At 41.0% G+C, this 25,710-nt stretch overlaps 1 protein-coding gene across 1 annotated transcript in view; it reads left to right on the top strand.

The window, feature by feature from the left end:
* LOC132829553 (suppressor of tumorigenicity 14 protein-like) overlaps positions 1-25,710 on the top strand; it is a 121,718-nt gene that overhangs the window by 80,532 nt on the left and 15,476 nt on the right. Inside the window, exons 10-15 of the mRNA XM_060846796.1 lie at positions 1,295-1,395; positions 10,005-10,135; positions 10,559-10,663; positions 22,060-22,167; positions 22,530-22,643; positions 22,860-22,985. Coding sequence (XP_060702779.1) covers positions 1,295-1,395; positions 10,005-10,135; positions 10,559-10,663; positions 22,060-22,167; positions 22,530-22,643; positions 22,860-22,985 — 685 coding nt within the window. The remainder of the gene's footprint in view (positions 1-1,294; positions 1,396-10,004; positions 10,136-10,558; positions 10,664-22,059; positions 22,168-22,529; positions 22,644-22,859; positions 22,986-25,710) is intronic.

Below are 25,710 nucleotides of genomic sequence, written 5' to 3'. Positions count from 1 at the left end.
AGTCAGATCCCACCCCAAAAAATATTTCTCTCCCCATCCCTACCTGCGTCCCACAGACAGCATTCCTTCCACAACTCCCTTGTTCAGCCAATAACCTTCACCAACCCACCCTCCACGCCAGTACCTGTCTTTGCCACCGCGTGAGGTGTAAAACCTGCACCCTCACTTCCGTCCAAGGCCCCAGAGGATCTTTTCACATCTGGTAGAGATTTTCCTGCACATCCACCCACCTCATCCACTATGTCCGTTGCTCTTGATGTGGTCCCCTCTACATAGGAGACAGGGTGCCAATGCATGGAGCATTTCAGGGAATATCTCTGGGACACACACACCAAACAACACTATCGCCCTGTGGCTAACCACTTCAACCTCCCCTCCCACTCCAGGAGAAAGTGAGGACTGCAGATCAGAGTCGAGTGTGTGTTGCTGGAAAGCACAGCAGGTCAGGCAGAATCTGAGGAGCAGGAGAATCAACGATTCGGGCATAAGCCCTTTCCTCCCATCCCATTCCCCCAGCAATATGCAAGTCCTGGGCTGCCTCCACCATCAAATCAAAGCCACCTGCCAAATGAAGGAAGAACTTCATCTTCCACCTTGGGATCCTTCAAGCATGTGGCATCAACATTGGCTTCACCAGTTTCCAATTCTTTCCTCCACCAACTCATCTCAGATCCAACTCAGCACTACCTCCTTGACTCCTCCTACCTCTTCTACCCATAGACCTATCAGAATTACCCCCCACTTCTATCCACTTATCATCTATCACGAATTCCTGATAAAAGGCTTATGCCCAAACGTTGATTCTCCTGCTCCCAGATGCTGCCTGACCTTTTGTGCTTTTCCAGCACCACACTTTTTGACTCTTCAGAGAGTGACCCTGGTTCCACACTCGTCTGCCATCAGGAACATCCTTTCTGCTTCTAGTGTCTAGTCCTGTTTGAGTTTTACAAGGTTCTGAGATCCCCCTCATACTTCTGACCTCCGGTGAATATTATCTTCACTGTTTCAAAATTCTTCACGTGTCAGTGCTGCCATCCAGAAATCAGACTGATACACCTTGCTGTACTCCCTCAGCAGTAAGAACATCCTTCCTCAGATGAGACCCGAACTGTACACGTGTGGTCTCACCAAGCCCCTGTATAATTGCAGCAAGAAATCTCAAAAAAACGTCAAGAGGCGATGGTAGATTTTCTCCTCCTCTGGGGTTCGGTGTAATGATGTTGTCTATCGCTTGTGTTGTTTCCATCTTTTCATTTGTGAAAGTGTGTTGAGTGTGGACTATTTTTCTCTTCAGGTGCCTCCTTCCATGCGGATAAAAGTGGAGTTCAAGGTGTTTCTTCTTCAAGAGCCAGTGAATGGAGTCTGCAACGATTATGTGGAAGTAAATGACCAGAAGTGAGTTATTCAAACTGAGAGACCGCAGATATAGGAACAGGAGTAAGCTGTTCAGCTCCATGAGACTCTGCAATTCTATCGGATCATGGCTAATCTGACATTCCTTGCATTCATTTTTCCTATCCTTTCCCACAACCCTTGATTCCCCTATAGATTAGATTATTTACAGTGTGGAAACAGGCCCTTCGGCCCAACAAGTCCACACCGACCTGCCGAAGCGCAACCCACCCATACCCCTACATATACCCCTTACCTAACACTACGGGCAATTTAGCATGGCCAATTCACCTGACGCGCACATCTTTGGACTGTGGGAGGAAACCGGAGCACCCGGAGGAAACCCACGCAGACACGGGGAGAACGTGCAAACTCCACACAGTCAGTCGCCTGAGGCGGGAATTGAACCCAGGTCCCTGGCGCTGTGAGGCAGCAGTGCTAACCACTGTGCCACCGTGCCACCCAAATCATGAATCTATCTCAGCCTTAAATAAACTCAGGCACTCTGCCCCCACATCTCTCTGTGGCAAGGTGTTCCAAAGAGATGCAACCCATTGAGAGAAGAAATTCCTCCTCGCATTTATCCAAACTTAAATTGGCACTTTTTTATTCAGAGACTGCCCTTTGGTCTTAGATTCCCATGACAGGAAGCATCCTCTCAGGATTTATCCTATCAGGTGCCTTAATAATCCTACATGTTTCATTAAGACATTCTTCTAAACTCCTGTGAGTAGAGTCTTAACATTTATTCATACAGCAAGAAAACAGACACTTCAGTCCAACCAATCCGTACTGAACATAATCCCAAACCAAACTGGTCCCACCTGTCTGCTCCTGGCTCATATTCATCCAAATCCTCCTTATTCATGGACTTTTCTCATTTTCTTTAAAATGTCATGATTGTATCTACATCCACCTTCATGTTCCAAGTGAACCTCTGTAAAAATTTCTGCCATCATGTTTTTTTAAATCTTTCTCTTCTCACATTAAAAATTTGCCCCAAGTCTTGAAATCTACCCATTCCAGGGCAGTGATTACAATGAACTCTATCTATACCCTTCATTATTTCATGAACCACTACAACTTCGCCCCTCAATCTCCTACACTCCATTGAAAGAAATCCCAGCCTATCTGGCCTTTATTTATAACTCAAACTTTCCATAACCGGCAACGTTCTGGTAAATTTCTTCAGAGCCCCCTTCAGCTTACAAAATTCCTTCCTATAACTAGGCGATCAGAAGAGGCCTCACGAATGTCTTATACAACCTCAACATGACTTCCCAATTCCTATAGTCAAAAGACTAAACAATGAAGGCAAGCGTGTCAAATGCCTTTTCAACCACCTTGTCTGTATGTGACACAAACTTCAAAGAAATATGTACCTGCGCCCCTCAGCCCCTCTATTCTCCAACCCATTACTCAAGGCCCTATCATTAATACTATATGCTCTACCTTTGTTTGTGGTATCAAAGTGCAATACCTCGCATTTATCCAGATTGAATTCCATCTGCCATTTATCAGTTGATTGACCCATTTGATAAAGTTCTTTGTGTAATAGTAGACAATTAATGTTTTCTAATATGCCACTAATTTTGGTGTCAATCACAAACTTACTAACCAGGTCTTCTGTGTTCTCATCCAAATCATTTATATAAATGACAAACAAAAGAGGACCCAGAACCGATCTTTGTGGACCTCCAGTCTGAAAAGTAACTCTCCAGTACCACGCTGTCTCCTGCCATTAAGCCAATTATGTATCCAATTGGCAAGCTCACCCTGAGTTCTATGTGACCCAACTTTACTAATTAGTCTACCATGCAGAACCTTGTCAAAGACTTTAATAAAGTCAAAGTAAACAACATCTACTGCTCTGCCTCATCAATCTTTTTGATAGCTTCTTCAAAAAATCTCCAAGTTTGTGAATCGATTTTCCTCTTACAAAACCATGCTGGCTATCCCAAATTAATTTTTGCCTCTCTAAATGTTCAAAAATCCTATCTTCTTCAATTACCTCAAACAATTTAACCACAACTAAGTTGGGCTCCCAGGTCTAGTTCTCCAGTTTCTACTTACAACCTTTCTTCAACAAAAGTACAACATTAGCCACCCTCCCATCATCAGACACCTCACCCATATAAAGCAAGTATTTCTGCATTATCTTTCAATTTCCTTCCTTATTTCCTACAACATTCTGGGATAAATTAGCAATTTATCTAAGACCTCTCAAATAGACCTTATCTATTCTCCAGGACCACCTGAAGTTCCTCTTCTGTAATGTTAATTGTTTTTAAAACATCACTTTTTTTTCTCTACATTCTCCAGACTCCATTTTTTTCTCCACAGTAAAAACAGATACAAAATTTTCATTTAATATCTCTCCCAACTCCTGGCATTTAGCAGAAAGAAACCTCCTTGATCTTTAAAGTGCCCTACCCTCTCTAGTTACCTTCTTACACTTAATATATTTGTAGAATATCTTTGGAGTATCCTTAACCTTATCTGCCAATGCTATCTCACATCCCCTCTTTGCCTTCTTGACCTCTTAAGAATGCCCTTGCAGTGTTCATATAGATTAAGAGATTTAATTGAATCAAGTTGTCTACGTCTAAAATAAGATTCTCTTTTTTAAATTCTTGACCAGGACTTCACTATCTTTATTCATCCATTGTTCCTTAATCTTACCAGCCTTACTCTTCACTCTAACAGAAACATAATGCCTCTGAACTCCTGTCACCACATGTTTGAAAGCCTCCCACTTGTCAGACATCCCTTTCCTGCAAACAATTACTCCAATCATCTTTTGCAAGTTCTTGTCTTATACCATTAAAATTTGCCTTACTCCAATTAAAAGCTTTAACCTTTATTGGAAGGCTTACCTTTATCCATGACTATTTTGAAGCTAATAGAATTGTAATTGAGGAGACTTGGTGGACTCCTACTTTTATTTCAGTCACTTGCCCTGCCTTATTGTCCAAAAATGGTCTAGTTTTGCTCCTTCTCTTGTAGGAGCATCCACATATTGATAAAGAGACTTTTCTTGAACACATTTGACAAATTCTTCACTGTCTAAACCTTTATCACAATGGTAGCCCCAGTCAATGTTTGGAAAGTTAAAATTCCCCCATTATTACAACTTTATTGTGCTTACATATATCTGAGATCTCCCTACATCTCTGTTTCTCAATTTCTCTCTTACTATTGGGGGCCCTATAGTAAATCCCATCAAGGTGATCTTTCCTTTCTTATTTCCAATTTGTACTCATATATATTTTTACAGGATGCTTTTTCAGAAACATCTTCCCTAGTTACAACAACAATATATTCTTTAATCAAAAAGCACCCCCCCCCATCTTTCTTGCCAACTATCTTGCCTCCTTTCTCATCCTTTCTATAGCTTCTAAAACCCAGAATATTGAGCTGGTTTCTGTAATAGCTAACTGTCCCAATTCCATGTTCCTAACATGCCCTGAGTTCATCAACTTTACCTGTAAGACTCCTTGCATTGAAATAAATGCAATTTAGCTCTTCAAAGTTATTTATACTCTGAGAAACTCGTCTTCCTTTTCTAACTGACATGCTCTCTTCATGTTCAGAACCTTCCCCATCAATCTTTCCGGTTTATCTTACTATTTAGAATTCCTCCACACCCCCTCTGTAGCAGTATAAAGTATCCCTTAATGGAACTTAGCATATCTGCTAAGATATCGGTCCCTTTCCAGTTCAGATTAGACCCATCTGTTTTGAAAAGGTCTTTTCTAACCCAAAACGCATTCCAATTGTCCAAAACCCTGAATCCCTGAACAACACATCACCTCTTCAGCCATTGATTTATCTCCTTTTATGTTTAGCCTTTACTCAAGACAATCCGTCAATACCATGGATCATTCTAGTGAACCTTCTCTGAATTGTCACTCAGTACTTCAGACGTGATCTCACAGTTGCAATAAGACAGCCGTACCCTTAAACTCCAACTCACTTAAAATAAGGGCCAATATTCCATTAGCCTTTCTGATTATCTGCTGCATCTGTGTTTCATGCAGAACTACTCAAAGCTGTTTCTGTTGCAGCTTTTTGCAGTTTTTCTCCATCTCATTATTTGGCAGGTTTCCCTATAATCTGCAAACTTATTTTCTGTATTTCCAATGCTGTAGGTTATTAATGAAAATCTAGAAAAGTATCAGGTCTAAGACCAATCCAAGGAAGACACCATCAATAACTTAACTTTAAATTCAACTACATCCGTTAACCTTAAGTTTTGTTTGTGAGAGTGGAGCCAATTTTTAGTTGCCCTATCAATTTTTGCACAGAAGGTTCTGTCTTGTGAAGAAGAAACCAAGTGAAAGTTACCTCAGAAGTTACCATTCTGAGTATCCTGGTGATGTTTACTGGACTTCCCTCATACAACTTCTCCAAAAAAATATTTTGTTCATGTCTGTTAGGCGTGACCTTTCCTTTTTGTGGAATCTCAAACCTTCTGAACAAGAAGGTTTGAGTCGGTTCATGGGCATATTCTGAATTTCTAATTAATCTTTTCCTTTCCAATTGAATATTAAATGCATCCTTCTTCCCTCCTTACTTATTTCCAATAATGACAATCAGGTTGAAAGGCCTGTATTCTTTGTCTCTGCTTTGTCCCTTTGTTGGAAAGTAGGAACAAGGAGAAACCAGCTTCCAGTCTCAGGAAACTATATTTGTCTCAATTGATTTCAGATGATATGTGATAAAAGCTCACAGGACACCTGTCTCAAATGCTTCATTGCCCTTGGTGAATATCATCTGGGCACACAACCAATTAATTTTGATCTTCCCTCACCTATCTGAGGTGACATTGCAATTAATATTTTAAAATTAATACAAGTCAGATGCTTCTTCTACAGTTAAAGAATTGTCTAAAGGAGTTTGGTTTGAAATAGCCATTTAGCAGCTTTCCTCAGCTCCTTTTCTCAGGTTTATTTTTGTTAAATGCAAGACATTACTAACAAAAAACTCCATCAGAATATGCAAATTGCATGGACTCCCCAACTTGCAAATATCTGACTTGTGATCACTTGTACTTCTGAACATGAAGCCATACAGGGGTGTAATTTTAAAGATGTGATCTATGAATGTTTCCTGTACTTATTTTCTATTGTTCTGTGTATGTGTTCCAACTTCTGAACTAAGAACAAAGAAGATCACAGGACAGGAACAGACCCTTCGGCCCTCCAAGCCTGCGCCGATCCAGATCCTCTATCTAACCCAGTTGCCTATTTTATAAAGATCGGAATGCCTCTCTAAAAGCTAGTGCTTCCAAATATATCTGTTGGTCTATAACCTAGTGTGCAAGTTTTAACTTTGTTCACTCTCGTCCAATATTGGCACTTCCACATCAAGGACTTGATAGACTGAATGGCCATCTCCTGTAATATAATAACTGACTACATCAAAGACTTGCTCAGTAATATTGATTGTGAGATTGTCATGTAAGCTTTTGATATGTTTCGACCTGAGTAGGTGAGAATATTGCACAAGGGGGTGTAGGTTTGCTCGCTGAGCTATAGGTTTGATATCTAGACGTTTCATTACCTGCCTAGGTAATATCATCAGTGGCGACCTCCAAGTGAAGCTGTTGTCTCCTGCTTTCTATTTATATTTTTGAGCTGGATGGGGTTCCTGGGGTTTGTGGTGATGTCATTTCCTGTTCATTTTCTGAGAGGTTGATAGATGGTATCTAGATCTATGTATTTGTTTATGGCGTTGTGGTTGGAGTGCCAGGCCTCTAGGAATTCTCTGGCATGTCTTTGCTTAGCCTGTCCCAGGACAGGTGTGTTGTCCCGGTCGAAATGGTGGTTTTTTTCATCCGTGTGTAGAGCTACGAGGAAGAGAGGGTTGTGTCTTTTGGTGGCCAGCTGGTGTTCGTATATCCTGGTGGCTAACTTTCTTTCTGTTAACTACGCCAGCAACCATCCCAACACACACAAACAAAGCTGTATCAGAGCACTATTCCAACAAGCCACCACACACTGCAGCACAGATGAATTTTGGAAAATAGAGGAAGACCACCTATACAACGTATTCAAGAAAAATGGATACTCAAAAAATACAGTCCGCAGATTCCTCAAGAACAAACCAAACACAGCCAGAAACCCTAACCACCTTACCATACATCAAAGAAGTTTCAAAAATGACAGTCAGACTACTAAGACCCCTCAGAATCCTAGGAGCACACAAACCCACCAACACTCTCAAACAAAAACTTAAAAGACCCAGTACAACCCATGGACAAAACTAACGTCATCTACAAAATTCCATGCAAGGACTGCCACAAACACTACGTAGGACAAACAGGAAGAAAATTAGCCACCAGGATACACGAACACCAGCTAACCACAAAAAGACACGACTCTCTCTCCCTCGTAGCCCTACACACGGATGAAAAAAACCACCATTTCGACGGGGACAACACATCTATCCTGGAATGGACTGACCAAAGACATGCCAGAGAATTCCTAGAGGCTTGGCACTCCAACCGCAACGCCATAAACAAACACATAGATCTAGATACCATCTATCAATCCCTCAGAAAACGAACAGGAAATATCATCACCACAAACCTCAGGAACCCCATCCAGGAGACAGATATAAATAGAAAGCAGGAGACAACAGCTTCGCTTCACTTGGAGGTTGCCACTGATGATGTTACCTAGCCAGGTAATGAAACGACTGGATATCAAACCTACAGCTCAGCGAACAAACCTACGCCCTAAACCTCAACCTGAGCTACGAACCTTGCAATATTGCACAAAATACACTCTCGGGTTAAGTATTGAAATTTCATTTATCAGCTGAAGATAAGAGTTTCATGGTTATAATAATTACACACTTTTCAGTGTGACAACAGAAACCAAACTATAATGCTTTATGTCAGTTCTTTGGTGACACCTGCTGCAGAATGCTAATGACTATGACATCCCGGAACCCTAGTGCTACTGGAGTTGAAAGATATCTGCCAAGCTGCTCTGTCTGACTGACTGTCAGCATGTCATTGTAGGCATTCTTTAGGCCTCGTGTTTTGTCCCAATCATTTTAAACTGCTTCAATCTCTCCTTCCATCATAATGTCAGAAGTGGGGATGTTCATTAATCATTGCATATGTTGAATACCGTTGGTGACTCCTCAGATACTAAAGCAGCCCATGTTCAAGTGCAACAAGACCCAAACAACTCAGGTTAGACTGACAAGTAGCATTTGATATTCATACCACATAAGTGCCAGGCAATGACCACCACCAACAAGACAAACTCTAGCCACGGTTCCTTGACTTTAATTGAATCCCCCACTGTTTATATCTTGGACGATTACCGTTGACTAGAAACTGACCACAAATAGTCATATACATATTGCGACTACACGATCAGGTCAGAGTCCAGGAATACTATACCAAGTAATTTGTCTCCTGCCTTCTTAACGCCTGAAGTCACATGACTGCAGAGTATAGTCCAACAGGTTTATTTGAAATTATAATTTTTTGAAGTGCTGCCCCTTCATCAAGTGATACGTATGCAGAGAATTTATAGCAGAGATATCAAAAGATCATACAAATGACGTGAGAAAAGTGTCAACATCTGAACAGCAAATGAAGAGGATAACCTAAAATCCAATTAATTGAGACAGAGAGAAAATCACTAAAAATTCAAAATACACATGGGGAGAATTGTGCAAACTCCACTCGAGGCTAGAACCGAAGCTGGGTCCCTGGTGCTGTGATGCAGCAGTACTAATCACTGAGCCTCCAAGAATTTTTTCTGTCAGCTCTGTTCCAGCCCCACGTCCCCTTCATGATTTTTAACACACTGTAAGATCTTCTGTCACTCTAGAGCTTTTTCTCCAAGGAGAATGATCCCAGCTTCTCGAATCCATCTTAACAACATAACTTCCTCATCTCTTAACCATTTGTATAATCATTTTGTGTCCTCTATCCAATGCATACATACTTCCTAGATCGTCATGCCCAGAAAACGTGCACAAAGCTGAGACCAAACTAGTATCCCATACTAGTTCTGATTTTGCTTCTGAAATTGTTATTTTTGATCTCTCAATAGCCTTGACGATGTCCTCCTGTCCCTTGATCTTCTACACCTCCAGTTCGAAGTTTTTGAGCTTACTCAGTTTTAAGTGCTCCACCATTGATGGCCCTGCCTTCAGCTAGCATTCCTCCACCTCCCAAACCTATGTTTTCTATTTATATATCTCTATACCTTTAAGAAAGTTTTTTTTAATACAAATTTGACAAGTTGGTCAAATACAAGGGAGTTGGTTAACTCAGTTGGCTGGATGGCTGACTTGAACGCAGAGAGGCCAACAGCATGGGTTCAATTCCTGCAGCTGCTGAGGTTACCATGAAGGACTCTCCTCAACATTCTCCCTGACCCCACACCCCCTTCACCTTAGGCATGGTGACCCTCTGATTAAATCATCTATAGACGTCTCTTTTTAATGGGAGAACGTCCCTGTCTCAATAGGTCTTCATTATTATGTCATAATTTCTTTTAAGTATCCAGACTAGTTTTACTGTGTTTGCAGAGCCCTCTACTTGTTGCTGTTGGAATATATGTGTTCTGTGCATGTTTCAGGATCTGTGGAAAGCAATCAACACAAATTAAACTGGGTCATGGAAATGAGATGACAGTGAGATTCCACTCTAATGAAGCAGAGTCAGATCGGGGATTTTTTGCTACCTTTGAATCTTACGACCCGAGTACATGTAAGTTGCAGAGGGATGATTAAGGGTGTGGGGACAGGTGAGAGAAACGATGGGAAGTTACAAGGAGGTGATGCGTAGAATGATTAAAGCAGCCCAAACTCACTCTGATATGTCTCTTCAGCTTCATTTCATGTAACATGCATATGCTCACAGATGGTTGTTCTAAATCTATCTCTGTCTGTCTCGACTCTCAGTGTGTGTCTCCCTGATTTTAATTGCTCCACTATTGGTGACTGCCTTGAAATGTAACTTTGGTTATTTATCTACATCTGCTCTGATAATGCTGCTGAAGAGTGCTTTGCATTTGCTTACACATCAACAATGAGTATCATTAACAGTTTGTGAAAATCTAAGAACTAATAGATCTTCTCTGTCTGTCCGTCTGTCTCTCTCTCTCTCATACCCCCACCCTCCCAAAAACAGTCTGTACCGACAAGTTAGCTTGCAAGAACGGCAATTGTATTGGGAAGGACCTGAAGTGTGATGGCTGGAACGACTGTGGGGACCACAGCGATGAAATTGGCTGCAGTGAGTGTCCTTTTTACCAAATGTTTTCTTTTGGTGAGGATGGGCTTGTGCCTGTGTAATAATGGGTGTTGTAGGTGTCTTATAATTATGAGAAATGTACTATATGTGCCCTATCCTGAATGAGAAAAGAAAGCTCTGGGACAGCATCTGCTGAAAGATTGACAAAAGCCACAGAGCAGGAAGAGTGAGTGCATGAGAAAGTGTATACAATGAAACAATGCTCTATAAAATATAACAGCATGAGTCTGGGTATCTTGAGCTCCAACCAAAAGATAACAACCTGAGTTAACTTAATTTGTACAAAGTGCTACATCCCAAGTAATATTAATTATTCAACTCCTTTTTGAAGAATGATCCTCTGAGTATGTGATGTGAAATCAGGAACCGATTCTATGAAGTGGCAACAGTTGTAACAGAAATGTTGCTGGACTGGGAGAGTTTTTTTTCATAAATATCTCCGCAATTATTTTGCTAGTAACTTGAAACATGCTTCTCCCTGTATCTCCAATGATTCCAGTGCTTTAATAGTTTTCTAGAATGAATTTAAAAACTCTTATAATGAGGTTGCAATACAGGAATAGGCTCACCTTGTCAGTGGCTCGTACTCTTAACTCTGAATATGAAAATTTGTTTTGCTGTTCCTTAAAAGCAGGAAGAGGTATAGTTTTAATAATTCAGAAGACTAACACAAAGCTGCTAACTTTCTGTGCTCCAGTCCAGTCATCAACATTCCTTCACTGTTACTGACTTGAAATTCTGGAACTACCTCCCTAATTCACTGTGTGTGTATCTGAACCACACACAGCAACAGGTCAAGAAGGCAGCTTGGCATCACTTTCTCAAGGACAATTAGGGATCCAACCAGGAAACAACATCACTTTTCATTCATTCATGGCATGTGGGTCCAGCATTTCTAGCCCATCCCTAATTGCCATTGAAAATCTGATGAGGTGGTACTTTGAACTGCTGTAGGTTGGTTCACAATGTTGTTGGGTGGGAGGGAGGGAATTCCAAGATTTTGACTAATGACATTAAAGGAACAGCAATATAGTTCCAAGACAGCATGGTGCGTGATTTGGAGGGGTATTTAGCAGGTGGTGTTCTCATGTGTCTGCTACCCTCATCCTTGTAGATGGTAGTTGTCATGGTTTTGGATGATACTGTTTTAGGAACTCTGAATTTCAGCAGTGCATTCTTGAGTGTAGTTGACACTACTGTAAGGTGGGAGGGAGTAACTAATTGCAGATGTGGTGACTATCTAGCGGGCTGCTCTGTCCTGGATAGTGCCAACCTTCTTGTGTTGTTGGAGCTACACTCATCCAGGTAAATGGGAAGTATTCTATCACACTCTTGATTTGTGTTTTGTCGATGATGAATAGGTTTTGAGATGTGAATTACACACTGCAGGAATTCTCGCTTCTGACATATTGTAGCCATTCGATAGGACTGAGGCTGCTCTGATGACATTCCTCACATCTATTTTCCTGCCCTTTCTGCATACCCTTGATTTCCCTGTTGATCAAGAATTTGTCTCAGCCTTAAATATGCACAAGGTCTCTGGCCCCATAGCGCTCAAGGTGGGAAGGAGTTGCAAAGACACTCAAGCCCCTGCGAGAAGGAATTCCGCCTCACCTCAGATTTAAATAGCCATCCATTTTATTCTGAGAATATGCCCTTTGGTCTGAGACTCTCTCGTGAAGGGAAAATATCCTTTCAACGTTTATCCTGTCAAGCCCCTTAACAATCATTTATGTTATAATGAGATCACCTTTCATTATTCTAGATTATAATTAGATTTTGAAACAATTCAACTTTTACTGAAGGCAATCTCACCATAGAACATTATAGGACAGTACAGGCTCTTCGGCCTCAATGTTGTGCTGACCTGTGGAACCAATCTGATGCCCGTCGAACCTACACTATTCCATTTTCATCCAAATGTCTATCCAGTGACCATTTAAATAACCTTAAAGTTGGCGAATCTACTACTGTTGCACGCAGACCATTCCACACCTCTTCTACTCTGAGTAAAGAAGCTACCTCTGACAACTGTCCTATATCTATTAGCCCTCAATTTAAAGCTATGTCCCCTCGTGCTAGCCATCATCATCTGAGGAAAAAGGCTCTCACTGTCCACTCTTTTTAAACCTCTGATTATCTTTTGTGTCTCAATTAAGTAACGTTTCAACCACCTTCTCTCTAATGAAATCAGCCTCAAGTCTCTCAGTCTTTCTTCATAGGATCTTCCCTCCATACCAGGCAATTTCCAAGTAAATCACTCTGAACCCTTTCCAAAGCTTCCACATCCTTCCTATAATGCAGTGACCAGAACTGTACACAATACTCCAAGTGCGACCGGGCCGCTGTTTTGTACAGCAGCAGCATGACATTGTTACTCCGAAACTCAATCCCTCTGCTAATAAAAGCTAACGTACATTCCGCCTTCTTAACAGCCCTAAATCCGGGTGGCAACTTTCAGAGGTCTATGTACCTGGACACCGAGATATCTCTGTTCATTTACTCTACCAAGAATCTTACCAATAGCCCAGTACTTGGCATTCCAGTTGCACCTTCCAAAGTGAATCACCTCACATTTTTCCACATTAATCTCCATTTGCCACCTCTCAGCCCAGCTCTGCAGCTTATTTATGTCCCTCTGTAACCTGCAACATCCTTCAGTACTTCATCCACAACTCCATCGACCTTAGTGTCCCTGCAAACTTGCTAACCCATCCTTCTACACCCTCGTCCAGGTCATTTATAAAAATGACAAACAGCAGTGGACACAAAACAGATCCTTGTGGTACGCCACTAGTAACTGAACTCCAAGATGAACATTTCCCATCAACCACACCCTCTGTCTTCTTTCAGCTAGCCAATTTCTGATCCAAACCACTAAATCACCCTCAATCCCATGCCTCTGTATTTTGTGCAATCGCCTACCATGGGAAACCTCATCAAATGCCTTACTGAAATCTATGTATACCACATCAACCACTTTACCCTCATCCACCTGCTTGGTCACCTTCTGAAAGAATTCAGTAAGGTTTGTGAGGTACGACCTACCCTTCACAAAACCGTGTTAATTATCCCTAATCCCGGACGCCAGTAATATTGTGTCCTTTTGATCTCCCTTCCAAAATTAATAAGTTCACATTTTATAATATTACACTCCATTTACCAATATTTTGTCCTCTTACTTAACCTAACAAAATCTCTCTGTGAACTGTTTGTGTGGAGCAAACGTCACTTGCCACTTTGTAGCCCAAATCATGGATATTGCTAATTGAGAGTTTAGGACTGGGGTGGTAAGTGGCCAGGTTAAATTGTTCTGCTTTTTGTCACAGGACATGGAATCATACCACACAGAAAAGGCCCTTTAGCCCATCAAGTCTTTACCTACATAGCTACCACTGAAAGTGCGCTAATCTCAATTTCCTGCATTTGTCCCATATCCTTGAATATTGTGATATTTGAAGTACTTGTCAAAATATTTTTAAAATGTCATATGAATACCAGTGTCCACTACATTCTACGACGATGCTTTCCAGATTCCCACCACCTGTTGAGTAAAAATGTTTTTAGCCAAATCCCCTCTGGATTTCCTGCCCCTTATTCTAAAACTTTGCCGTCATGATTGACCCTTCAATCAACATGAATAGCTGCACTCTAGTTACCCTGTCCATAACACCCATAATCTTATACACCTCAATCATGTCTCCTCTCAGTCTTCATTGCTTTAAAGAAAACAGTCAAAGCCTATTTAGTATCTCCTTATAGCTCAAATTCTCCATCCCAGGCAACATTCTGGTGAAACTTCTCTATATCCCTTGTAGTGCTATCACATCCTTCCTGCATTGAGGTGACCAGAACTGCACACAAGTTCTCCATTTGTGGCCTAACCAACGCTCTGCACATTACATCCTTGCTCCTATACTTTATGCCACAATGTCTCATATGCTATCTTAACTATCCTATTCACGTGCTGTGCTGACTTCAGGGATCTGTGAATAGTTTCTCCATGATCACTCTGTTCCTCTAAGCTACTCAGTGCCCTGCCATTCATTAAATACTCCCTCATCTTGTTTCTTCTATACCTTGGCTTATCGGGGTAAATACCATCTGCCACTCGTTTGCCCACCTGACTAAACCATTTATATCCTCCTATAAACTATAATTCTTAGTGTCCCCTCCAAATTTGCTTAACAGTGCCCTCACAGTTTCATCTATATCATTTATATATGTAACAAACTTTAAGGGCTCCAGTACTGACCCCTGTGATATACCACTGGAAACCAGCCTCCAGTCTCTCGCACAGCCTTCTACCACTATCCGTTGTGTCCTATTCCTAAGCCAGTTTCTGATCCATCTCTCCAAGTTTCCCTCAATTCCCTGTGCTTTAAACTTCTTAATCAGTCTCCCATGAGGGATGTTGTTGAAAGCTTTGCTAAAATCCATATACACTTCCTCAACTAAACTTCCCTCATTCACACACTGGTTTGCATTTTCAAAAACTTCTAACAAATTGGTCAGTCATGACTTCTATCTGACAAAATTATGCTGACTATTGTGAATTAACCCATGCCTGTCTAATTGGGTATTAATTCACTCTTTCAAAGTTTTCTCCAGTAGTTTTCCTACCATTGATGTGAGACTCACCAATCTGTAATTTCCTGGTTTTTCTCTACCACCCCTCTGAAAACGTGGAAACACATTATTTGTTCTCCAGTCCTCTGGCACTTCCCCTGAGGCCAAAGAAGAATTAAACAGAGACCTGCCTCAGCAAGTTTCCACACTGTCACATAGATGCCAATGTTGTCATTGTACTGGAGCAGCTTGGGCATAGTAAGTTGAATAAGGTTTCATAAAAAAAGGAAAAGGAGCTTGTGTTTATTTAGAATACTAATGAAATGTTCCAAAGATGAACTATAAAGCAAACTCGAGGAGAAATTGGATGAGATGACCAAAAGCTTAGCAAAATTAAAATGCTTTAAGAATATCTTTGAAGAAAGTGAGATAGAAAGGGTTTTAGGGAAGGATTTTGAGAGTGAAGTGCTCATGTAGTGAAGATCCTCAGTGGTGCAGTGATTATAGTTGTGTGATCAAATTTGGATGTCAGCAACTAGTTCCTTTTGTTACTTCCTTTAATAATACCAAAACTGCACACATTGCTCAAGATAAAGTTTGACCAATGTCCTGTACAAGTGAAGCTTTACCATTCTTATTTTTGTATTCAATTTCTCTTGTAATAAAGGATAGCATCCCATTAGCTTTTTTGATTTCCATGCTGTACTTGCAACTAACTTTCTCTGACTGCTGCACTAGAACCCCAAAACCCCTCTATAATCTCAGAATTTTACAGTTGTTTTCTGTTTAAGTAAGGCCTTTGATAAGGTTCCACATAGTGGTCTGCTCTGGAAGGTTAGATTGTATGGAATCTAGGGAGAGCTGGCAGATTTGACACATAATTGGCTTGATGGTAGGAGGCAGAGGGTAATAGTGGAAGGATGCTTGTTGGACTGGAGGTCTGTGACTAGTGGAGTGCCTCGAGTTGGTGCTGGGCACTTTGCCGTTTGCTATTTGCATCAGTGATTTGGTTGAGAATATACGAGGCATGATTCGTAAATTTGTGGATGACACTAAAATTGATGATATCGTGGACAGTGCAAAGGTTATCAGAAATTGCAACAGGACCTTGTTCAGCTGGGAAAGTAGGCTGAGAATTGGCAAGGTGAGTTTAATATAGATAAGTGTGAGGTCTTGCATTTTGCAAAGTCAGATCAAAGTAGGAGTTTCATGGTGAATGGTAGGGTCTTAAGGAGCATAGTGGAACAGAGGGACCTTGGAGTTCAGGTGAAAAGTGAGTCACAGGTAGTCAGCTCAGTGAAGTAGGCTTTTGGCACACTGGCCTTCATCAGACAGGGCACTGGGTATAGAAGTTGGGAAGTTATATTGCAGTTGTACAAGACATTGTTAAGGCCGCACTTTGGAGTATTGTGTTCAGTTTCAGTCACTTTGCTATGTGAAGGATATTAAATTGGAAAGAGTGCAGTAGAAATTTACAAAGAGTTTGCCAAGACTCAATGGTCTGAGTTATAGGGAGAGGCTGGATAAGCTAGGACATTTTTTCTCCAGCTTAGAAGACTGGAGGGGGGATTTTTATTCGAACTGTATAAGATCATGGATAAGGTAAATGCACTCCGTCTTCAGGGTTGGGGAATCAAGGACTGGAAAGTATCAGTTTAAGGTTAGAGAGGAGAGAATAAATATTTTCTGAGGGTGGTATGAATATGGAATGAGCTGTCAGTGGAAGTGTTTGAGGCGTTAACAACATTAACAATATTTAAAAGGGATTTGGACAGATACATGGATAGGAAAGGATTATGAGGATATGGGTCAAGTGCAGGGAAATGGGGTTAACATTGGTGGGCATTTTAGAACATAGAAAAGTACAGCACAGAACAGGCCCTTTGGCCACGATGTTGTGCCGAGGTTTAGATTAGATTAGATTAGATTACTTACAGTGTGGAAACAGGCCCTTCAGCCCAACAAGTCCACACTGACCCTCTGAAGAGCAACCCACCCAGACCAATTCCTCTAACACTAGAGGCAATTTAGCATGGCCAATTCACCTAACCTGTACATTTTTGGACTGTGGGAGGAAACTGGAGCACCCAAAGGAAACCTATGCAGACACTTGGAGAATGGGCAAACTCCACACAGGCAGTTGCCTGAGGAGGGAATTGAACCTGGGTCTTTGGCACTGTGAACCAGCAGTGCTAACCACTGTGCCACCGTGCCACCCATAATCCTAATGTAAAATATAATAACTTAACCTACACGCTCCTCAACTCACTGCTATCCAGGTGCATGTCCAGCAGTCGCTTAAATGTTCCTAATGACTCTGATTCCACCACCACTGCTGGAACGCATTCCATGCATTCACAACTCTCGCATAAAGAACCTACCTCTGACATCTCCTTTATACCTTCCTCCTAATATCTTCAAACTATGATTCCTCGTACCAGTCAATCCTGCCCTGGGGAAAAGTCTCTGGCTATTGACTCTATCTATTCCACTCATTATCTTGTATACTTTGATCAGGTCTCCTCTCTTCCTCCTCCTCTCCAGAGAGAAAAGTCTGAGCTTATTCAAACTTTCTACATAGGGCAAGCCCTCCAGTCCAGGCAGCATCCTTCTTTGCACCCTCTCCAAAGCCTCTATATCTTTCCTTTTGGTCGGCGTGGACCAGTTTGTGCTGTAAGACTCTGACTCTGACTGCTTTCCGATTCGTCCTGCCATCTTGAACAACTTCGCATTTTCCCATTATATTTCATCTGCCAGAATTTTGCCCACTCACTCAAATTAACTATATCATTGTGGGTTAGTCTTTTAAGGTGGCAGACTGAAAGAAGTGGGAGAAGAAAACTGGAGTTTAGTAAATTTAAAAAAAAGGGTTGGGAGCAGGAGCTTGGTCTCCAGAATATATCTCATTTGAGACTGTCTTTTTACTTTTGCCTTCAGATGTTCTTTCTCAAAACATGAAAGCCTTCAGAACAATCACATGACAATAGTGCCCAACCTAAATTTTTTTGTCATTTAATGGCTTCAGCATTGAGTGAAGTTGCAATTGCATAGACAAAAACATTATCAGTAATATAGAATGTGGTTTATATCACGGCCTCTCCCTTCTAGATTGTCTCATGTTGGAATGAAGAACATCACATTATTAAAACAAAATCTTATGCATGCTGGAAATTTGACATAAAAATAGTGCTGAAAACTGTATGTTCATCAGCAGCATCTATGCCAAGAGAAACAGGGCTATTGCTTCAAGTGAAAAATCAGTTATTTAGCATGGGCTCTTCCATCTTTACAACAAACTACTCTAGCTAATTGTGAGGTAATCCACTTGGTCAGGAAAAACCAGGCAACAGAATCAATGAAGTGCTAGATTGATCTTGATGTGAATGTCCACTGGTTCCTTAAGGTGGATACAGGAATTAAGAAGACTTATAGTGTACTTGACTTTATTAGCTGAGTCTTCGAGTTTAAAAGCAGGAAGGTTATGCTGGAGCTGTACAAAATGTTGGTTAGGCCATGGCTGGAGTATTATGTGCAGTCTGGAATCCACATTAAAGGAAGGATGTGATTGCACTGGAGAAGTGACAGAGGAGATTTACCAAGATGTTGCCTGGGTTAGAGAATTTGGCTATGAAGAGAGATTATGTTGGATTATTTTCCTTAGTTAAAATTCACACAACGCCATGTTATGGTTTACTTGGAAGGACAAGCTTTCGGAGTGCTCCTTTGTCAGGTCATGCTCTGAAAGCTTGTCCTTCCAAATAAATCTGTTGGACTATAACTTGGAGTAGTGATTTTTAACTTTTCCACTCCAGTCCAACACCAGCACCTCCACATCATGTTTACCTTAGAGCAGAGGAGATTGAGAGGGCACATGAATAGACAGGGTGGATGTTCCTGATGGTAGGTGTGCTCCAGTGTGAGGATTTGGGTGGACCATTTAGGGTGGAGATGAGCGAATATTTCTTCACCCAAAGAGTGGTGAGCCTGTGGAATTCATTACCACAGGATGTAGTTGATGCCAAAAGAGTGACTGTATTCAGGAGGCTTCACCACAACTGCATTCCTGATGAAGACCTTCTGCTCAAAACGTCGATTCTCCTGCTTCTCGGATGCTGCCTGTCCAGCTATGCTTTCTCTGCACCACACTCTTCGACTCTGATCTCCAGCATCTGCAGTGCTCACTTTCTCCCTGTATTCAAGAGGTGGCTAGATATAGCCCTTGGGACGAATGGGATCAAAGGTAATGGAGAAAAAGCAGGATTAGGCTATTGAGTTGGATAATCAGCCATGATCGTGATGAATGGCAGAGCAAGCTTGAAGGGCTGAATGGCCGCCTTCTGCTCCTATCTTAATTGAGGGGCATAGATAGGCTAGACAAAGAGCAAGTTTTCCCCTTGACAGGAATCATTGATCTGGAGCATAGATTAAAGGTAAGTGGTCAGACATTTAGAGGAGATGTAAGGGAAAGATTTTACACTCAGAGGGTGTTAGGAATCAGGAACTGTCCCTGTAAAAATGGGAGAACCCTTGAACATTTAAGAAGCATTTAGAGTGCACTTGCGATGCCAAAGCATACAAGGCTAAGGAATTAGAATAGTTTGTTGTTTGAATTGTACATCCACGATATGCCAAAGGTCTCTTTCTGTGCTGTGCACTTCTATGACCCTATAACAAATATAGTAAGAAATGTATTTCCTTTTATTTGAGATATCTGTTCCAACTGAGAAGATATATTGTAATTCAAGATGCAGTTTTGGAGCTGAAACATTTTCAATGATGTTGGTTGCTTTTGTGCATCTAGAATTTTTCTTGTCAATTTTTAAATCTTGTTGAAAATTTAGTAGCACCTTATCATTGCAGTCCTGGTTTAAATGGCTTAAACATTGAGTCCCACAATTGATGCATTTCAACTTTTGCTGCTGTGTAAAGAGATGTCTTGACTTTTTATCACCATAGCTGTTACACAGAATCTTCAAAATGCTTGTTGGCATGAAATACATTCAGCCGTGAATTCATCAACTTTGCAAAGTCAATTTAATAATTGATATTATTCTTCCTTCTGTTGTCTTCAGAATAATTGTCCTTGAATAATTCCTTCAAAGGTGCAGAGGTTCTGCAGATCAATGGTGAGATTTTCCATTGAAAACTGAATTAGCATAGGATACTCCAATTTCTCTCTAAACAGAGTTTGACTTGGTTTAAAGTATCACAGATATTACTAAAAGAATAAATTGCATTTATATGGAACATAGTATGGTACAGCACAGAGACAGGCCCTTCAGCCCACAACATTGTGCCAAATATGTCACCAAACTAAATTAATCCCTGCTGCCTGCCTTGCTCCATATCCCTCTATTGCTTGCACATTCATGTAGTTATCTAAAATTCCCTTCAACATCCTTATCATATCTACCTTCACCACCACTATCTCTGGCAGTGGGTTGCAGATTTCTACCATACACTGTAAAAAATAAACTTACCCCTCACATCTCCTTTGAACTTCTCCCCTCACCTTCAATACATGCCCTCTGGTTTTAAACATTTCAACTCTGGGGAAAAATGATTCTGACAGTCAACTCTATTTATGCATCTCATAATTTTATAGACTTCTATTAAGTCTCTGCTCAGCCTCTGTTAGTCCAGAGAAAACAACCCAAGTTTTTCTCGTCTCACCTTATAGCTCATACCCTCCAGTACTTACCTTTAGCAGAATAAATCCCAAGGTATTTCATAACAGACTTTGCAAACAGAAACAGTTAGGACAGTTGACCAAATGTGATCACTATAGATTGACCTAAGAGTGGCTAGACAGATTTAGGGTAGAATTTCAACGTTTAGGGAATTAGCAGTCGAAAACTAATTCACTACTTCTGTGAAAATAGAGGGTAGGCCACTGTGTAGATTCCTAATATAGGCAGATAGCTCCATCTGTCGGCCTAAGCAAGACAGTCATGATCTCTGCGTGACCTTTAATCAATCCACAATCTGTGCCTGCCTTTTCCTCTTTCCCCTGGTTAGGAGTGGTTAATTTAGCTGAACGTTCTGGAAAAACTGCTAAAAAGAGAAAGCAATTAGCAATTGAACTTGACAGATCTTAAGTGGCTTCTTCTATTGATTACCGATTTAATTCTGTATATTAAATCAAACTAATGTGCATACACTGCTCCTTATGACCTGAACCAACAGGGCTTTGTAGCTTTTTTTTAAATCAACCAGATCACACAATTCTTGAACTCAGGCTATCTAGCACAAACGTATCACTGCATCACGAGAGCCTAAGACAGGGCTGGGCACTGTGTAGTAGAAAGAGATCATCTGTCTTGTGACAAACCAGTAACTGGAGTAGCTAAGAGATTTAGTTGGCCATGTACACACAGTGTACACTTACAAGAAATAATCAGTCAGCAATGGTGCAGATTTATCAAAGCAAAAAATATGATTCAAATTGTATTTGAAGAACTGTTCCATTCTGGACACACCAAGTTTTTTTTTAATGTGTAACATAGAAGATCAGGTTATGAGGATATGCTGTACAAATTCAATTTGTCTTACCTCGAGATTTTAATATACTTCAAAAGTTTAAAATGTTCGATTTTAGTGTGGTGGAAATTCTTCTGCAGAAATCAAGAACAAAGTAGTAATCTTAAAATCAGAGCTGTCATTTGGGAATGACGTCAGAAAACACTTGTTTGACACAACAGATTGTCAAAATCTAGAAATCAATTCCACAAAAGAACAGTGAGGTAACCCTGGGTGAGGTTGATAGATCCACACTGTTATGTTACTGATTTCTTCTCCCTCCATCGCAGTTTGCACCAAAGACCAGTTCAGGTGTAATATCGGTCTGTGTAAATCCATGTTCTGGAGATGCGATGGTGTTGACGACTGTGGTGATAACAGTGATGAGATGAATTGCGGTAAGTACTTTGACCCATTATAGCTACAATAATTCCTTAATCTGTCCTCCCACCTGCCATTCTCTACCACATTTCTCATTAGTTCAGTAACTTCCTCACTCCACCTCTTCCATTGCCCCTCTCTAACTTTTGTCTTCTTCTGTGGGATGTGGCCATTCTTGGTTCAGTTAGTTTACTAATTTATATTTCCCATCCGAAAATTCCTTTTGGTGCCTTTTGGAACTACCCATCGAGTAACCACTTTTACTTTTCTCTCTCCTATTTTCTTCCACATTTCTCTCCACGTAAGGCTACAGGATGTACTTTTGGATGGAGAATGATATTGGAATAACTTCATGCTTGGTCATTTCTGTATTTTTCAGAGTGTGATGCTGAAGAGATGAAATGTGCAAATGGAAAGTGTATCCCTAAGGAACAAAAATGCAATCGGGTTAGTGAGTGTGGAGACGGAAGCGATGAGAAAGATTGCAAGAATGGTAAGCAGCAACAGGATCTCACTCCTGAGTTGCCTTCCCTGAAAATGTTTCGGGACAGCATTTGTCTAGCCATCTGTTGTACCTGTGCCATTGTTTTCTTCTTCTACCTTGTTGCAAACTTTTAAAAGAAGTTTGCAGTGATTGGTGAGGCAGTATTGAGTTGTGAAACTGATTAGCTGCCTGATGAATAATTAGATGTTTATTTTCTCTTTGTAGAACAAGGTTTGGTCCCCTGCACCTCTAATACCTACAGTTGTAAGAATGGTCTCTGCATCCAAAAGAAGAATCCAGAGTGTGATGGAACAAAGGATTGTGAAGATGGTTCAGATGAGCAGAACTGCAGTAAGTGTTTATTGCTGCATCACAGCCTTTGCTGTGTGCTTGATACTTAAGGTTGAACTGAATCTTTCCCATTCCCTTGAGCCTGCATCACCATTTAATAAGGTCTGATTGAGGTATTGGATATCATTGGACCAATAATCCAGAGGATTTAAATTCCACCATTGCAGCAGTTTGTAAGTTTGAATTCAGTTAATAACATTTGGAATTCAAAGCTAGTGAAGGTGACCATGGAGCATAGTCACAAAATATGAGGGTCATAGAGTCCTGCATGTCCTATTGCTGCATCACCATAGTCTTACCAGACCATACAGGCTGCTCTTTGTTTTTGAAAAAAGCGACTGGTGGTGATTTAAACTGAGGGTCACCTCAAGCAAGGGAAGAGATTGAGAAGGAGTGTCCTTAAGAGTAACCTCAAACTGGTGATGGGAATTGAACCGATGCTGTTGGCGTCCCACTACTCTGTAAACCAACAACCCAGCCAATTGAGCTAAACCAATTTACCTCTGCATGTCTATACTGACCAACAAACACTAAACTACACCAATCCCATCTACCTACTCTTGGTCCATAGCTTATTACATTTTAAGTGCTTATCCAGATGCTGGCTAAATGTTGAGACTACCTGTTCTACCACTGTCTCTGGGTGAAAAAAAATTCCTCAGATCTCCTTCAAACCATTTACTCCTCACCTTAAACTTATGCCTTCTGATCTCTGACACACCTGCCATGCAGAAAATACTCTCATGATCTACTCCCTCTATACCATTCATAATTTTTGTTTACCTCCGTCAGATCCCCCACGTCAGCCTCCTCTGCTCTAGGAAAAACAAACCCAGTCTATCCAATCTCTCCTCATAACTGAGTCTTTTAAAATTCTACTTGCTAATCCGTGGGGAAGGAAATCTGATTTTTCCTGTTCTGGATCACAGCAATATGTTTGATCCTTAACTCGAATCATAGAATCCTACAGTTTGCCCCACCAACCCTCCAGAGACAATCCCACCCAGACCCATTCCCCTACCCTATTACTCTGCATTTACTCCTGACTAATGCACCTAACCTACACTATGGATAATTTAGCACGGCCAATTCACCTAACCTGCACAACTTTGGACTATGGGAGGAAACTGGAGCATCCAGAGGAAACCCCCACAGACAGTTGCCTGAGACTGGAATCGAACCCAGTCCCCTGGCTGTGAGGCAGCAGTTCTAACCACTGAGCCACCATGCTGCCCATTAACTGTCCTCTGAAATAGCTGAGCCTCGCAAGCACCCCTTGGTTCGACAGCAGTTCTGGGTGTGGCAAAAAAAGCCCTTGACAGCGTTGCCTGGTTACCACCCTTAGCAACAGTTATTGGGTCAGTGCAAGGAGGAAAGGAGTTAAGTCTGAATCAAATTTATTGGTTAGTTAAAACAAACATACAATTTAGAAAGGGTTAAAAGCAGGCATGCACTTCATACAAAACTCAAATGTATGTGCACACCCACTAGCTTTTTCAAACGTTCCACTTAACAGTCTCCGAAAGTAAAGGCTAAAACCCAAGAACAGGAGCTCAGGCTGACTAGGCAATTCCCAGATTCTCTGTGTAATCGCTACGCTTCCAAGCAGAGAGTCCTCAACTTCAGTAAAGGTCGGTCTCCAAAGTTTTCACTGCTAGAATGCCCAAAATTCTTTGTTCTAATCCTTTTTCATTATCTTATCCAATTGTATTGTCTTTTTCTTTGGCTCATTTGGTGATCCTGTGTCTTCCCGCTATGACCTCACTCCAAGGACACTCTCTTAGAATTACTTCATTACTTTTCCACCAGATCATGATTTACACCTTGATTCATTCCCCTGAACTGACTAGATTTGAACTTGTTCCAGCCAGCACAAGACAGTGGCTAGGGCTGCAGTAACTTGAATTCACAAGCTGCTGTGAACAGCCACTGGCCAACATCTCCCTCTTACAAATCCAAATCTTAGGGTCATTTTCCTTTCATTCTGCTAACTGCTCATGGGATCACATTCAATCCCAGTGACTTGATTCACATGATCCCTTTTATAATAACAATCATCCCTTCTGTTTTGTTACAACTTCACCTTCTAACCTTGATATAATTTAATTTTTCTGCCTTCTGAAGTGATACTTGTTGTGTATTACAGTCAATATTACAGCCGCAGAGTCTCACAAAATTCCATTTACATTATCAACACGCATTCTAATTGTTTTGGTGTGTTTAGTTTGATGGATTATCTCCTTTTGCCTCTTCCGCAATTTGCGTCCAATCTGCTGTTAGGTGTGGAATTGGGAGCAAATCGATGGCAACATGCCTTGACAGATCTTGATCAGTATTGGTGCATTGAATCGTTAGAGAATTTCCCTCGTTACCACTTGGGTTATTGGCCAAGGCAAGGTTTGTCTCCCAATAACCAGGTCTGAGGTCACATTTTCGACGGCTACATTATGTTGCTTCAAAGGGCACTGTTTCTGTCCCATGGTATAGTTCATGGCAGCTGTCACCATGTAGTGCATCTGTCCCACAGCAGAATATTGCAAAAAACAACTGATTCTTCACAGGCAAATAGATAATGACTAATTTTCACAAGAACTGAAACCACAATTTGCAAGTTTCTGTCTTGTGATGACATTTAATATTAAGTTCAACACCTTCAAATTGTGAACCAACTCCCATTTTTTTCCCCTTTTTTTAATGTTATTTGTTACACTCTCCGTCACCATGT

Source organism: Hemiscyllium ocellatum, chromosome 29 (assembly GCF_020745735.1).
Source record: "Hemiscyllium ocellatum isolate sHemOce1 chromosome 29, sHemOce1.pat.X.cur, whole genome shotgun sequence".
Classification (NCBI taxonomy): domain Eukaryota; kingdom Metazoa; phylum Chordata; class Chondrichthyes; order Orectolobiformes; family Hemiscylliidae; genus Hemiscyllium; species Hemiscyllium ocellatum.
The sequence above is the reverse complement of the archived record's forward strand: the minus strand, read 5'-3'. Positions and strand labels throughout refer to the sequence as shown.